Below are 13043 nucleotides of genomic sequence, written 5' to 3' on the forward strand. Positions count from 1 at the left end.
GAAACCGAATCGCATGCAATAATAAAATGTCCACTTTATACACACTAGTGAATGGCCCTCGTATGATCTATTGTTGTGAAACAGGGATCTTTTTATGACCATGAGGTGACTGGACCAATGCTTTATGACAATTTTCAGAGCCCCTAAAGAAGTTTGAAAAAATTTATCAGTCGTTATGGCTTCTAGAATTTATCAGTCTTTATTGTCCTCTTCAGATTACAAATTGACTGAGGTCTGACTTCTGCTTTTTTAAAACAATCCATGCGTTTTATCTGTCTTTGATGTATTTTTAATGACTAGTTATGGACCTTCCCTAATTCGTGACAGTTCTGGACAATCGGGGGAAAAAATTCTTTAGTGGGAAGTACCAATTATTCCAAAAGTACTTCAAGATACTTCTTTGAAGTTTCTGATTATGTTGAATGGCATTTTCTGTTTCAGATTCAGATTCTGTAGGAGGTTAGGCCATCTCATCACAAGTTTAAAAAATGGGGCAGAGATTCAAGTCGATTTTGGGATTCTCCACTATTTTTGCTTTTTCCATGAGACACGACTATGTGATGAAATAAAGGTGTTTAATTAATAAGGTCTTTCTTGTAACTGCTCTGTCTGCATTGGCCGCAGAAGGTGATGTAGTTGCAGTAATTGGTGATAATTAGGATCTTAAAAGGTATAAGAGAAAGACAAAGCGTTACATGAGTTTGGCTCCACACTGGGTATATAATTTGCCTTAGAAATTCAGTCAGAGGTGACTAAGTTCAGTTAATCATATCTTTTCTTCTTCCTGGAAGAATAAATATGAAATAGTTGGTGTAAATACCTGAACAAATTTTAAAAAATTAGTTTGGGTTGACTTAGATAAATTCATTTATAATAGTGAATGTTGGCCTCTACAGATTTCAATGTGGTTTGGAAATTAGAACCATTCCCTTTTAATAAAAGAAATTAATCTATTATAAATAGAAGTAATACAGGTATCACCTGGATTCCATAGCATACAAGGCATATACAAAAATAGGAGAAAGTCAAAGAACATGAGGTAGACCCAGGAGAAGATGAAGAGACAGCCTCAAAGACCCCCTACAACAGCGTCAAGCAAGCCACAATAGTTGAGGCCACCAGAAGTTCAGGAACCAGAACTTTTTCCTCCATACCAGAAGCGGTAAAAGAGGAGGAGGGAGGAGGAGCAGGGGGAAGAGAAAGGAGGAGGAGAAAGAGGAGGAAGAAGAGAAGTGGGGAGCAGGAGGAAGGAGGAGGAGCAAGAGGAAAAGGAAGAAGAAGGAGGAAGAAGAGGAGGAAGAATAGAAGGAGGAGGAGCAGGAGGAAGAGGAGGAAGGAGGAGGAGCAGAAGAAGAGGAAGGAGGAGGAGGGGGAGGAAGGAGGAAGAATAGTAGGATGAGGAGCAGGAGGAAGAGGAGGAGGAGGAAGAGGAAGGAGGAGGAGGAGCAGAAGAAAGAGGAAAGAGGAGGAGCAGAAGAAAGAGGAAGGAGGAGGAGGAAGAGGAAGAGGAAGGAGGAGGAAAAGGAGGAAGAATAGAAGGATGAGGAGCAGGAGGAAGAGGAGAAGGAGGAGCAGGAGGAAGAGGAAGAAAGAGGAGGAGCAGAAGGAAGAGGAAGGAGGAGGAGGAAGAGGAAGGAGGAGGAAAAGGAGAAAGAATAGAAGGATGAGGAGCAGGAGGAAGAGGAGCAGGAAGAAGGAGCAGGAGTAAGGAGTAAGAGGAGGACGAAGAGGAAGGAGGAGGAGCAGGAGGAAGAGGAAGGAGCAGATAGAATTGAGATCTCTCTCTCCCCATTCTTCTCAGGCTGCCTTCAGTGATGGGATTCAGCCAGTTCGCACCAGTTCGGGAGAACCGGTTGTTAACTTTCTGAGCAGTTTGGCAAAGTGGTTGTTGGAAGAAATCATTAGGGCAGAGAACCGGTTGTTAAATTCCTTGAATCCCACCACTGGCTGCCTTGCCTTGTCTTGGATGGGAGATGGCGAGAGGAGGTTCCTTTTCTAGTTTATGCTTCTACCCAACATAAAAAGAAAAGATCTAATAAACAGGCCATCCTGTTTGGTAAAGGAGCGGCTGATGATGGGCTTTTCTCGGCAGAGAAAAGGGCTTCCATCATCCGCAGTGATTTTGAAATATTGACCGATTCACAGGAGGCCACGCGTCTCCCATGGAGGTGCTGCAGTCTGTTTCCTTCGCCTGGTTCCCTTCTCTAGGCCTGAGATTTAGGCAGAAGGGGCCGTAATTCTAGCAACCGCATGGAACAAAGCGGGATTTACGGCAGAGAGCCTGCTCGCTTGCTTTCACGGGCGGAATAAATGAAAGGAGGGAGGGAGGGAGACCCAGAGGGCGTTGGGGATGAGAAAAATAAGCTCCCCCCCCCCGTTGCCTCCCACAGCTTCATAGTCCTGCCAACCACTCTATTTAGTGCGATGATAACATGCAGGTCCAGGACGTACCTGGAAGCCTCCAAGGTGGGAAAGGAAATAAATCTCACACTGAGTGAACCTGTTCTTCACCCAAGGAAGAATACAGCCACCGTCTTTGCTCTGGGAACAATAAAAGGTGCAGAGCCGAAGCGGTTCATAAGAATAAGGAAAAAATTATAATTTGTGTTTATGGCTTTTCTTTTCGAAGGAAAATTCAAGAGCCAAGCCACGTATTTTAATAAATATACCTAAAACCACACGATATGCGTGCACTTGTTTTTTTAAAAAAGACCGTTTCCATGTTTTCCACGGGACTCTGAAAGACTGTGGATAAAAAGACAAAATGCATGTTTTGGAAAACGGAATAAATAAATCTGAAGGGCAGCTTTTGTTCAATAAGAAGTGACACATCAGTTTGGAAGCTGTCAGAGTTCAGCAGCTGTTTTGTCTGCTTTCTGTCCTGACCTTTTCTTGCCTCATTTATTATACAAGAAGAAAACATGCGTAGAAGAATATTATCTCTTCCAGCCAATATATGGTGCAGAAGAGGCTACGGAATTCCTGAAGCAGTTCAGAGAAACACTGGTTTTCAAAGCTGCTTTTGTGAACTTGCTTGAGATTTGGGTGAACTGATTGGAAGCTCAGCTTCTCTAGGAGGAATATTCTCAGATACCATACTTGATTATATGTTTGACTCAGTGTTGAAATCCAAATTTATTACTACTGGTTCTGTGGGTGTGGCTTGGTGGGCGTGGCAGGGGAAGGATACTGCAAAATCCCCATTCCCATCCCACTCTGGGGCCAGCCAGAAATGGTGTTTGCCAGTTCTCCGAACTGCTCAAAATTTCCGCTACCGGTTCTCCAGAACCTGTCAGAACCTGCTGGAGTTCACCCCCTGGTTTGACTAAACCTTTGCTTGGAGAATTTTCTGTGGCCTAAGCTTCGTTTTTAGTCAAAACTGTGGTTCCAATGAGAGGCTTTGAAGATCGAATCTAGGGGCAGGGGTCTCCAACCCCTGGTCTAGGGTGAGTCTAGCAAAAGATGGACTCAACTCTGTTTTGGGGCACACCTGAAAAGCCATTGAGATACATTTAGGATTTGTAGGAAGAAAAATGTGGTCCAGTTCCAATCCGGAAATAGATGGACTCTGTTCCTTGAAGAAAATCAGAACCAGCATGTGGTTCTGGGACAGCTGACAAACTAGCTTGATGAGTGCAAGGATTTTTGTACAGTTTTACAGTATTTTGTAATTTTGAGGTTTGCTTTGGGTGCTTTTATTATATGATTGATTTTACTCGTTTCGCAAAGGCTCATGGTGGGTCTTATTATCGGCTTCCTTGGTCCCAACCCTGTCAGTCATGTATAATTGATGTTATCTATTGCCTCTTGCCTGCCTTTCTTAATGGATGGGTATTGTTTCTGCTTTTCTCAATGAATGGGGTTCAGATCCTGTCCTGTCCTTCTTAATCCCATCACCTGGAGCTGAAGATGTTTTGATTATGAATAGATTGGCACCAAATCTCCATCTCTAAAGGCATCTGCTGGGGGCTGTTGGGGGCTGCTTTCTGCCTTTGCTAAGAACTTTCTCCGTTTCTCCCCTGGGGAAATATAATATTCTGCCTCTTTTAATATCCCCCAATATTTCATTCTTCTGGGAGGCTGTTCCCCACAGGATATTTCAAGGTCATCTGGATCACAACATCCAATTGCTGATATAAATAGTTGCTTATCTTAGTAAAACCAAGAGTAGCTCATGGCGCTTTAAATTACTCATATGTTTACTATGGTATAAAATTTAAGAGTCCATTTTTGTAGATTTCAAAAGGTGTCTGCAGGGTAGATTTCACTCCTTTTTTCCTCACACTTTGTGGACACTCCAGAGCTGAAGAGGGAAAGTCCCTCAGATTTTGCCCGCTCTCTTTTTATAATGTTTATGCTGCAGGTGACGAGAACCTGAAATTGCTAGGAATGACTTAGAAAACATGGAGGCTGTGATAATTATGTTTGTTATTTTAGTTCTCCAGAAATCCTGAACATTCAATTACTTTTATTTGAGTTTTCTAATGACCTGTTGGAAAAAATGTCCATCTGGGTTCAGTTCCAAGTGGGGAAAAAGACACTGGAAACATGGAGACTGCTTGGAAAGATAGTTTAATGGTGGTCACATGTTCAAGGCGTTGGGTGAAGAACCAGAGAGGAAAGGAGAAGAAGAGGAGAGAAGGGTAGAAGGGCAGAAGGGATGCTGAATGCCTGAGTTTATACTCTCTGTGGGGCCCCACCTTGGTGTTTCCTGTTCCTGTATAAGAAATGTACCCTGATTGGTTCTCAAACTCCCAGGTGGTCTAGGGGTCTTAGCTAACATTGTAGGTTGTCTCTCAAGCTTGCTTGAGCCTTGCCATGTGGTGAGTTTCTGTTGCTAGATGAATCCTATTGTGTTGCAGATGATGGTCCATTGACAAAGGTGGGGGGGGATTGAGTGAGCTTGGCTGAGGCCTTAATGGCCCATTGACAAAGGTGTGAGGAGGCAGGAAGCTGCTTTGTCTTTAAAACAGGTTTCTCCATTTCTCATCCAGAGAAACACAATACTTGCCCTATTCAATATCCTCCAAAATATTTCATTTTTCTAGGAGAGAGGTGAGTGCTAACTTCCTACAGACCAAAGAAGCAACATGAAGGCTTATTGTGGTTTGCTGAGGAAACACACACACACACACACACAAAACACAAGTCTCATTGATTAAGAATCCCCCCCCCCCAAAAAAGCAGAGAATTGCTGCTTCACAAGGAAAAGCAAAACGGTACCAGCTGGTTATGAAGGTTTTTAGCTAAATAACATGCACCCTGTTTGATGGCGTTTTCTAGCAGAGAAAAGGCGAATTTCTCTTTCCGCAGGTAGTTCTTGACTTATGACCAAAAGCTGCATTGGAGTGCAAGGTGACTGAGTTGCATCCAATTTTACAACCTTTTTTTTTTTTTTGCCACGGTTATTAAGTGAATCACTGCCATTGTTAAGTAAGACATGTCATTAAGCAAATACGTCTTCCCCCACTGACTTTCCTGGTCGGAAGCCGGCTGGGAAATGGTCACAAATGGTGATCACGTGACCTGGGACAATCTAACTGTCATAAATATATGCCAGTTGCCAATTGGCTGAATTTTGATCATGTGACCATGGGGATGCTGCAGTGGTCGTGAGTGTGAAAACTGTCCCTAAGTCACTGTTGAAACTTCAAGCGGTCACTAAACCAATGACTCTAAGTCGAGGACTATCTGTACTTAACGCCTAGGCTGGTTACAGGTAGTCCTCGACTTACGACCACAATCGGGCCCAGAATTTGTGTTGCTAAGTGAGAAATTTTTTAAGTGAGTTTTGCCCCATTTTTTTCTTGTTAAGTGAATCGCAGCAGTTTTAACCATCAGTGACACCGTTGTTAAGTGAATCCGGTTTCCCCAGTGACTTTGCTTCTCAGACGGATGCCAAAGAGGATCACGAGACCCCGGGACACGTCATAAATTTGAGCCAGTCATAAATTTGAGCCAGTTGTCAATCATCTGAATTTTGATTTCATGACCGTGTGGATGCCATAAGGGTGAAAAACGGTCGTAGCCCCACTGTTTTCAATGCCGTTGTAACTTCGAACGGTCAGTAAATGAATGCTTATAATTCGAGGACCTGTACATAAGATCTACCCCGTGTCTAAAGATCAATTAATGACGGTGCAGCCACTTCCTTTGTGTCTGGCATAAACAAGCCACTTCCGGCCCTTTTCATTATTTCTTACTTAGCTGGGGATGTTCTCCTGCTTGCAACTTGGTCTGGCTTCTTCCAAGGGCAAATATAACTATTGTCCACCTGTAAATGTCTTCTTCTAACCTAAACTTGGCCTTGATGATGTTATCTTCTAGGTTTCCTCTACAGCCCGAGAAACTCGAAACACAGCATTAAAGAGCGGCTTATGAAGCTCTTGCGCTGTTCATCTTCCAAATCGACTTCTTCTGCCGTTCAAAGCAAGTTTTGTTTTTTCCCTTTCTTTCTTCTTTTCCCACTGAAAAGCTCTTTGGTATTTAAATTGCATGTTTCCTAGAATGTATGTATCTGCCGGGTCTGCCAGGTTCGGCTTGGCGCTTCACGGGCATCCTGCCATCAAAGGCTAGAAAGGTGGGGGAGGGAAGGATGGATGGGCAATAAAGCTTTGTGCGCATGTAATGGGAAATAAGGAGGGGGGGGAATGACAGGTGATAAAGACCAGCATCCAAGGCCAGGCTCCCTGAGAAAGAATGTAGAGTACCCCAAAACATCTCACTGTTCTCAAAACATTTCAGTGAGTTCCGATTGGCTGAAGATGGACTGGTCATGGGCGGAGGGAGGGCTGGGATGAGAGGAAACCTTTCTGTATCCTTGGTGTGTGGGAAACCCAGATCTAGCCTGACTTTACTGCAGCCAACATCTCTTAGTAAAAGGACCTTTCGTTTCAAGCAAATGGAGTCGAGGGTCTTTCTTTCCTAAAGGATCGGTTTGGGGCAGGTCTGACAGTATCATATTGGAAAATAATCCCCTGGGGTAATTGCATATTGGATAACCATATATAGTAATCAAGGAAGTTTGAAAAATGGAGATATCCACTCATGTGGTCAACGCTTGGTACACTCTTGGCCATTGTTGTTGACTTCTCCCTATTTTTGAACATAATTCTGTAGCCATGCAGTACAACATAACTCACTGTTAAAGCTGAAGAACACAACAAAAGAGATACTCCACTGAAAATAAGCTTTTCCTTGTGCCGTGAATGGAGCCCCACTACCGATAACTGTAGAACACAAAAATTTTGATCAAAGCCAGGGAACATTCAATGCCACACTTGTGACCAAAAACGATGTAACTGTTAACATGATTCTGGGTTGACCATTATGGGTTAAAGATTGTGGAAGCACGCTGAAGTTCACTGCACAAAGTTGTGGGTCTGCAGAGCAATTTGGATTCATACGTGAAGGGCTCTAGCCCCCATGTTCAGGATTGGTCTTCGTGGCCATTTTCTTAGTCTTTGGAATGATCAAGGTGTTAAAAACTGTGAATGTGTTAAACACTAGATTGTCTAAACTGGCTATAAGAATTATTATTCTACTTTGACAGAAGACGCCTACAACTGATCTAAAGCAACTTTCAGGATATGTATTTTTCTTAGTATTAGATTTCTACTGATGCTGATTTTCGAGAAAGTGGGGGGAAGAAAGCAAGTAGGACCAATGGTTTTGGAATTGCATGGTGGAGGAGGAGGAGGAGGAGGAGGAGGAGGAAAGAAGGGGAAGGGGAAGAAGTGGAGGAGGGCGGGGAGGGCAGAGGGAGGGAGGGGAAGAAGTCTAACAGGATAAACTGAAATAAAATACATTTTAAAAAGAAACAATCGAAGGGAAGAACTTAGCAAGTACAATACATACACACAATACAATACAATACAATACACAAGCACACAGTAGATACAAATTTAAACCGCACCAAACTCGATTGCAGAAAATACGACTTCAACAACAGAGTAGTCAATGCCTGGAATGCACTACCTGACTCTGTGGTTTCTTCCCCAAATCCCCAAAATTTTAACCTAAGACTGTCTACTGTTGACCTCACCCCATTCCTAAGAGGTCTGTAAGGGGCCTGCATAAGAGGACCAGCGTGCCTACCGTCCCTGTCCTAATGTTCCCTTTAATTGTATTCATTTTATGTATTCAACTCATGCTTATACTTATATGTATTATCTAATACAAATAAATAAAATAAACTATATAAATAAATAAATAAAAATAATTTCGTTTCTCTTGTAAAAGAGAAAAATTACTGCCTCACCAAATCTTTGGGAAGCTTAAATGCTACTGGGATTATCAAGCGGTCATTTTAATAGAGGGCGAATATTATGCCATCCCAGTAACAATGTGTGGAAAGAAAAACGACGTGTAGAATTCATCTCCCTTTTCATACGTAGAAAAAGCCTTTCCATTTGATGGGCTCGACTTGTATTTTTCAGCTGTTCAATGGGAGCAAGCAGGACAAGACAGCCTTTGGCAGACGCTCCAGAAGCTCAGGATTTTTATTTACTGCCTCACTCTGCCTGCTGTTTAAAGGGTGAATCTCTTGGCAGCTTTGCTTGAAGCGGAAGAATTATTCTCAGGTGAAACCTTACTTTGCCTTACTGCTGTGCTGGAGACAGCTCCAATCTGACTGTAGAGCAGGTGTGGGATGAAAGAGGAAAATTGGCACCTCTTTACTAAGACAGGGGACAGAATTATCCAGATATGCTCGCTTTCATGAATCATCTTTAGCATCTCACTTACAAGATCACAACTATTGTCCATCCTCAAACGGTGCAAAAGCTTCCGGCTGAAAATCAGAACAACAAATGTTGGGTACAGCAGGTAGCTTCTCAGTGCTTCAGTTGGTCAACTAGGTGTGGCCTTTTCAGGGTATACTATTCCGCCTCCCCAAATGCCACACACACACACACCCCGCTCTCTTTGCTATAAGAGGCCATCTACATCTCTCTTGGAAGTGCCTGGGACCGTTAGACTGTTTGTTTTCTGCCCCGTTTTAATTGTGTGGGGTGAGATGTACTTCCAAAAACTTCTTTGGCATTCTCCCAGGTTTAGAAATATCTCTGAGCACAGATCTGTGCCTGATTGTGGTAAACACAGGATGAATTAATGATTCACAGGTAAGATCTGTAATGTACAGGTAAGGTAATCCTACACCTGTTAAAATCCTGCACCTGTTAATAGTGGTGTCCCACAAGGAAGCATTCTAGGACCAACACTCTACATACTATACATAAATGACCTTTGTGATCATATTATAAGTAACTGTGTTCTCTTCGCTGATGATATAGAACTATTTAACACCACCAACAATGCTGCTACCCTTCAAAAAGACCTTGACTTTGTGTCGGAATGGTCAAAAAATTGGCAACTCCAAATCTCAACCAACAAATGCTCTGTCTTACACAGTGGCAAAAAAAAGCAGAACACAAAATACAAACTAAGTGGACATAACCTTGCAGATGATCCTCACTCTGTCAAGGACTTGGAGTACTCCTCTCAAATGATCTAAGTGCCAGAGCTCACTGTAAGAGCATTGCTAAAACAGCATTTAAGAGTTGTTAACCTAATCTTGCATAGTTTCTTCTCCGGTAATATTACACTACTAACCAGAGCATACAAAACATTTGCTAGACCAATTCTCGATCACAGCTCATCTGTCTGGAACCCGCACTGCATATCGGACATTAATACAATTGAGAGAGTCCAGAAATATTTCACAAGAAGAGTCCTCCACTCGTCTTCTCGCAACAAAATACCTTATGCCACCAGACTTGAAATTCTGGGCTTAGAAAATTTAGAACTATGCTGCCTTCGGTATGACCTAAGTATAGCTCATAAAATCATCTGCTACAATGTCCTACCTTTCAATGATTACTTCAGCTTCATCAACAACAACACACGAGCACACAAGAGATACAAACTTAAAGTGAACCGCTCCAAACTCAATTGCAGAAAATACGACTTCAGTAACAGAGTGGTCAATGCCTGGAATGCACTACCTGACTCTGTGGTTTCATCCCAAAATCCCCAAAACTTTAAACTTAGACTGTCTATCGTGGACCTCACCCCATTCCTAAGAGGTCTGTAAGGGTGCCTTCCGTCCCTGTCCTAAAGTTCTCTTTAATTGTATGCATTTTATGTATTCAATTCATGCTTATACTTATATATATCATCTAATATGTATTTGACAAAATAAAAAAAAAAGATCAGCCCAGAATTGCAGCTCACTTACAAACCATGAATGTCCCTTTTCTTCTTCTATAAATTAAGGAACCATGATGGCTCTGCAGCTCTTTAAACTGGAAGAATAAAAAGCAAAGGAATAACAAACTGCATCATCATCCGCAATTCTTTAAAGCAGCTATGTCTTTTCCCAAGATCACACAGTTTCCAACCTCGGCTACATTGTGGATTTCAACTCCCAAAATTTCTTAGCCAGCCATACTAGCTGGGGAATTCTGGGAGTTGAAGTCCAAAAGTCTTAAACTGACCGAAGTTGGAGACCCCCTGCTTTAGACAATCCTAAGGAAAAAGACATACCTGCTTTAAAGAGTTACAGGGAGATGGCAGATGGGTTTCTGAGACCTCCTCCTGCTTTTGGAAGTGCTACAGAGTCCTACTAATGATAGATTGGATTTGAGTAATCTGAGCAACTCCTAATTCAAATACCATCCCCTTTTCCTCCTGTTTTGCAAACTGCCACCCACTTTTCTTGGTCTCTGTGGGTGCTCTTATTTTTGCCCCTCCTCTGTCCCCGTCTACCAAACTATACTACCTACCGCCTCCTGCTCTCAGCTCTTTCCTCCTTCTAACTTTGAAATGCTTGCGTTCTTGACAAGATAATACCACACTCCTGAAATCAGTATAATACACTTTGCGTAAATTAGTATAATTTTTTCTAATGTGTACTATTAAGCTAAGGTAGAGTGTAGAATTTTTTTTTAAAAAAATTGTGTGTGGGGGGGGGTAAAAGTTGCGTTGTGAATTTCAATTCAGAAAGTTAAAAGAGGAACCTGTGGGTGGATTTCAGTTAAGCCCTCTGAACTAGTCCCACGAGAGGTAAATGGTTCTTTCTTTCTTTCTGTACCACTTCAGACAAATGGTTGTCTAGTCTCTTCTTAAAAACTTCCAGTGTTGGAGCATTTATAACTTCTGGAGGCAAGTTGGTTAATTCCACTGGTTAATTGTTCTCACCGTGAGGAAATTCCTCCTTTGTTCTAAGTTGCTTCTCTCCTTGATGGGTTTCCATCCGTTGCTTCTTGTCCTGCCCTCAAGTGCTTTGGAGAATAGCTTGACTCCCTCTTCTTTATACAATCTCTCAAATATTGGAAGACTGTTATCCTGTCACCCCTAGTGCTTCTTTTCCCTAGACAAGACATACCCAATTCATGCAACCAGTCTTCATATGTTTTACCCTATGAGGCTCTTAATAATCTTTGTTGTTCTTTTTTGCACTCTTTCCATAGTCTCGGCGTCTTTCGTATAATCTTTTCTTTCTACAGAGGATCTACCATCCCATTCTCCTTGTGATCCAATCAAACCCAAAACTCCTTTGCATCTGCTCTTCTGCTGGCCTTCCTATACCACTTTCCATGCTCAGGTATCTTTATCCCCTGTAACAAAATCTTGGTCTCTGAGTCCATTTTCTACCAAGAGAGAAAAAAAGCCACCACCAACAGAGTCCACTGCTTCTATCTACAGCAGGTTCAACCAATCAAGTAACAGTAACAGAGTTGGGAGGGACCTTGGAGGTTATTTATTTATTTATTTATTTATTTGTCACAACATTATATATAAGCATAAGCATGAAATGACTATATGATATATAAACATATATATAATCATAAGTATGTAATAAGTATATGAAATTGGATACAATCAAAGGGAATATTAGGAGAGGGATGGTAGGCATGCTGGTGCTCTTATGCACGCCCCTTACAGACCTCTTAGGAATGAGGTGAGGTCCATAGTAGATAGTCTTTGGTTGAAGCTTTGGGGATTTTGGGAAGAGACCACAGAGTCAGGTAGTGAGTTCCAGACATTAACAACTCTGTTTCTGAAGTCATATTTTCTGCAATCAAGATTGGAGCAGTTCACATTAAGCTTAAATCTATTGTGTGCACGTGTATTGTTGTGATTGAAGCTGAAGTAGTCTTCAGTTTCAATAATCTATAAGTTTTTTATAATATTATATTATATTGTATTGTATTGTATTGTATTGTATTGTATTGTATTATATTATATTATATTATATTATATTTATTATATTATATTATATTATATTATATTATATTATAGTTTTTTTAATCTAGTCCAACCCCCTGCTCACACAGGAAACCTATACTAGGGATTCGAACTGCCGACCTTTCTGATTGACAGGCTCAGCATCTTAGTCACTGAGCCACCTAGGAAGCCGCCAATCAATCAATCAATCAATCAATCAGAATAGAGCTGGAAGGGACCCTGGAGGTCTTCTAGTCCAACCCCTAGGAGATCCTAGACCCTTCCAGACAAATAGCTGTCCAATCTCTTCTTTAAAATCCTCCACAACTTCTGGAGGCAAGCAGTTCCGCTGGTTGATTGTTCTCATTGTTCCATAAAATCTCAGATACCGCCAGCTTGGACCGATGACATATGATGTCTTTATTTTCTCTTTGATTTTGCCATGTTTCAATTTGGCTTTATTTTTACTTTATTTTATGTTTTATTCTGTTCTTTTGCACTTTGTTTTATTCTTCTCTGGTTTTAAAATGTTACTGTCTTAGGCTTTAGACTATTTGACTTTCTTCGTTGCGTTTGCTCCTTTTCACTTTGATGGTCATTTGCTGTAATTCAATTGATTTCATTCGTTACGTTAAAAAATAATAATCGGTGGAATAAATCACTTTACTTTAATCTTATAATACCGGGAAGCAAAGTTTTAAAAACAACACTCAGCGTAGAGAGATTATGAAGATAATACCTTAATATAGCACAGGAATAATATATCTTACAGACAGTTTTTCTTGGTTCACAGAAGAATAAAATGTGCTCTGTAT

General features: G+C 41.5%; 1 protein-coding gene across 6 annotated transcripts in view; it reads left to right on the plus strand.

Moving 5' to 3' along the window:
• KCNIP4 (potassium voltage-gated channel interacting protein 4) overlaps nucleotides 1-13043 on the plus strand; it is a 390676-nt gene that overhangs the window by 335923 nt on the left and 41710 nt on the right. Inside the window, exon 2 of one of the 6 annotated variants that reach the window (XM_058192110.1) lies at nucleotides 6328-6433. The exons of the other annotated variants lie outside the window; for them this stretch is intronic. Coding sequence (XP_058048093.1) covers nucleotides 6378-6433 — 56 coding nt within the window. The 5' untranslated portion in view covers nucleotides 6328-6377. The remainder of the gene's footprint in view (nucleotides 1-6327; nucleotides 6434-13043) is intronic. 6 annotated transcript variants of the gene reach the window in all.

Source organism: Ahaetulla prasina, chromosome 8 (assembly GCF_028640845.1).
Source record: "Ahaetulla prasina isolate Xishuangbanna chromosome 8, ASM2864084v1, whole genome shotgun sequence".
Classification (NCBI taxonomy): Eukaryota; Metazoa; Chordata; class Lepidosauria; order Squamata; family Colubridae; genus Ahaetulla; species Ahaetulla prasina.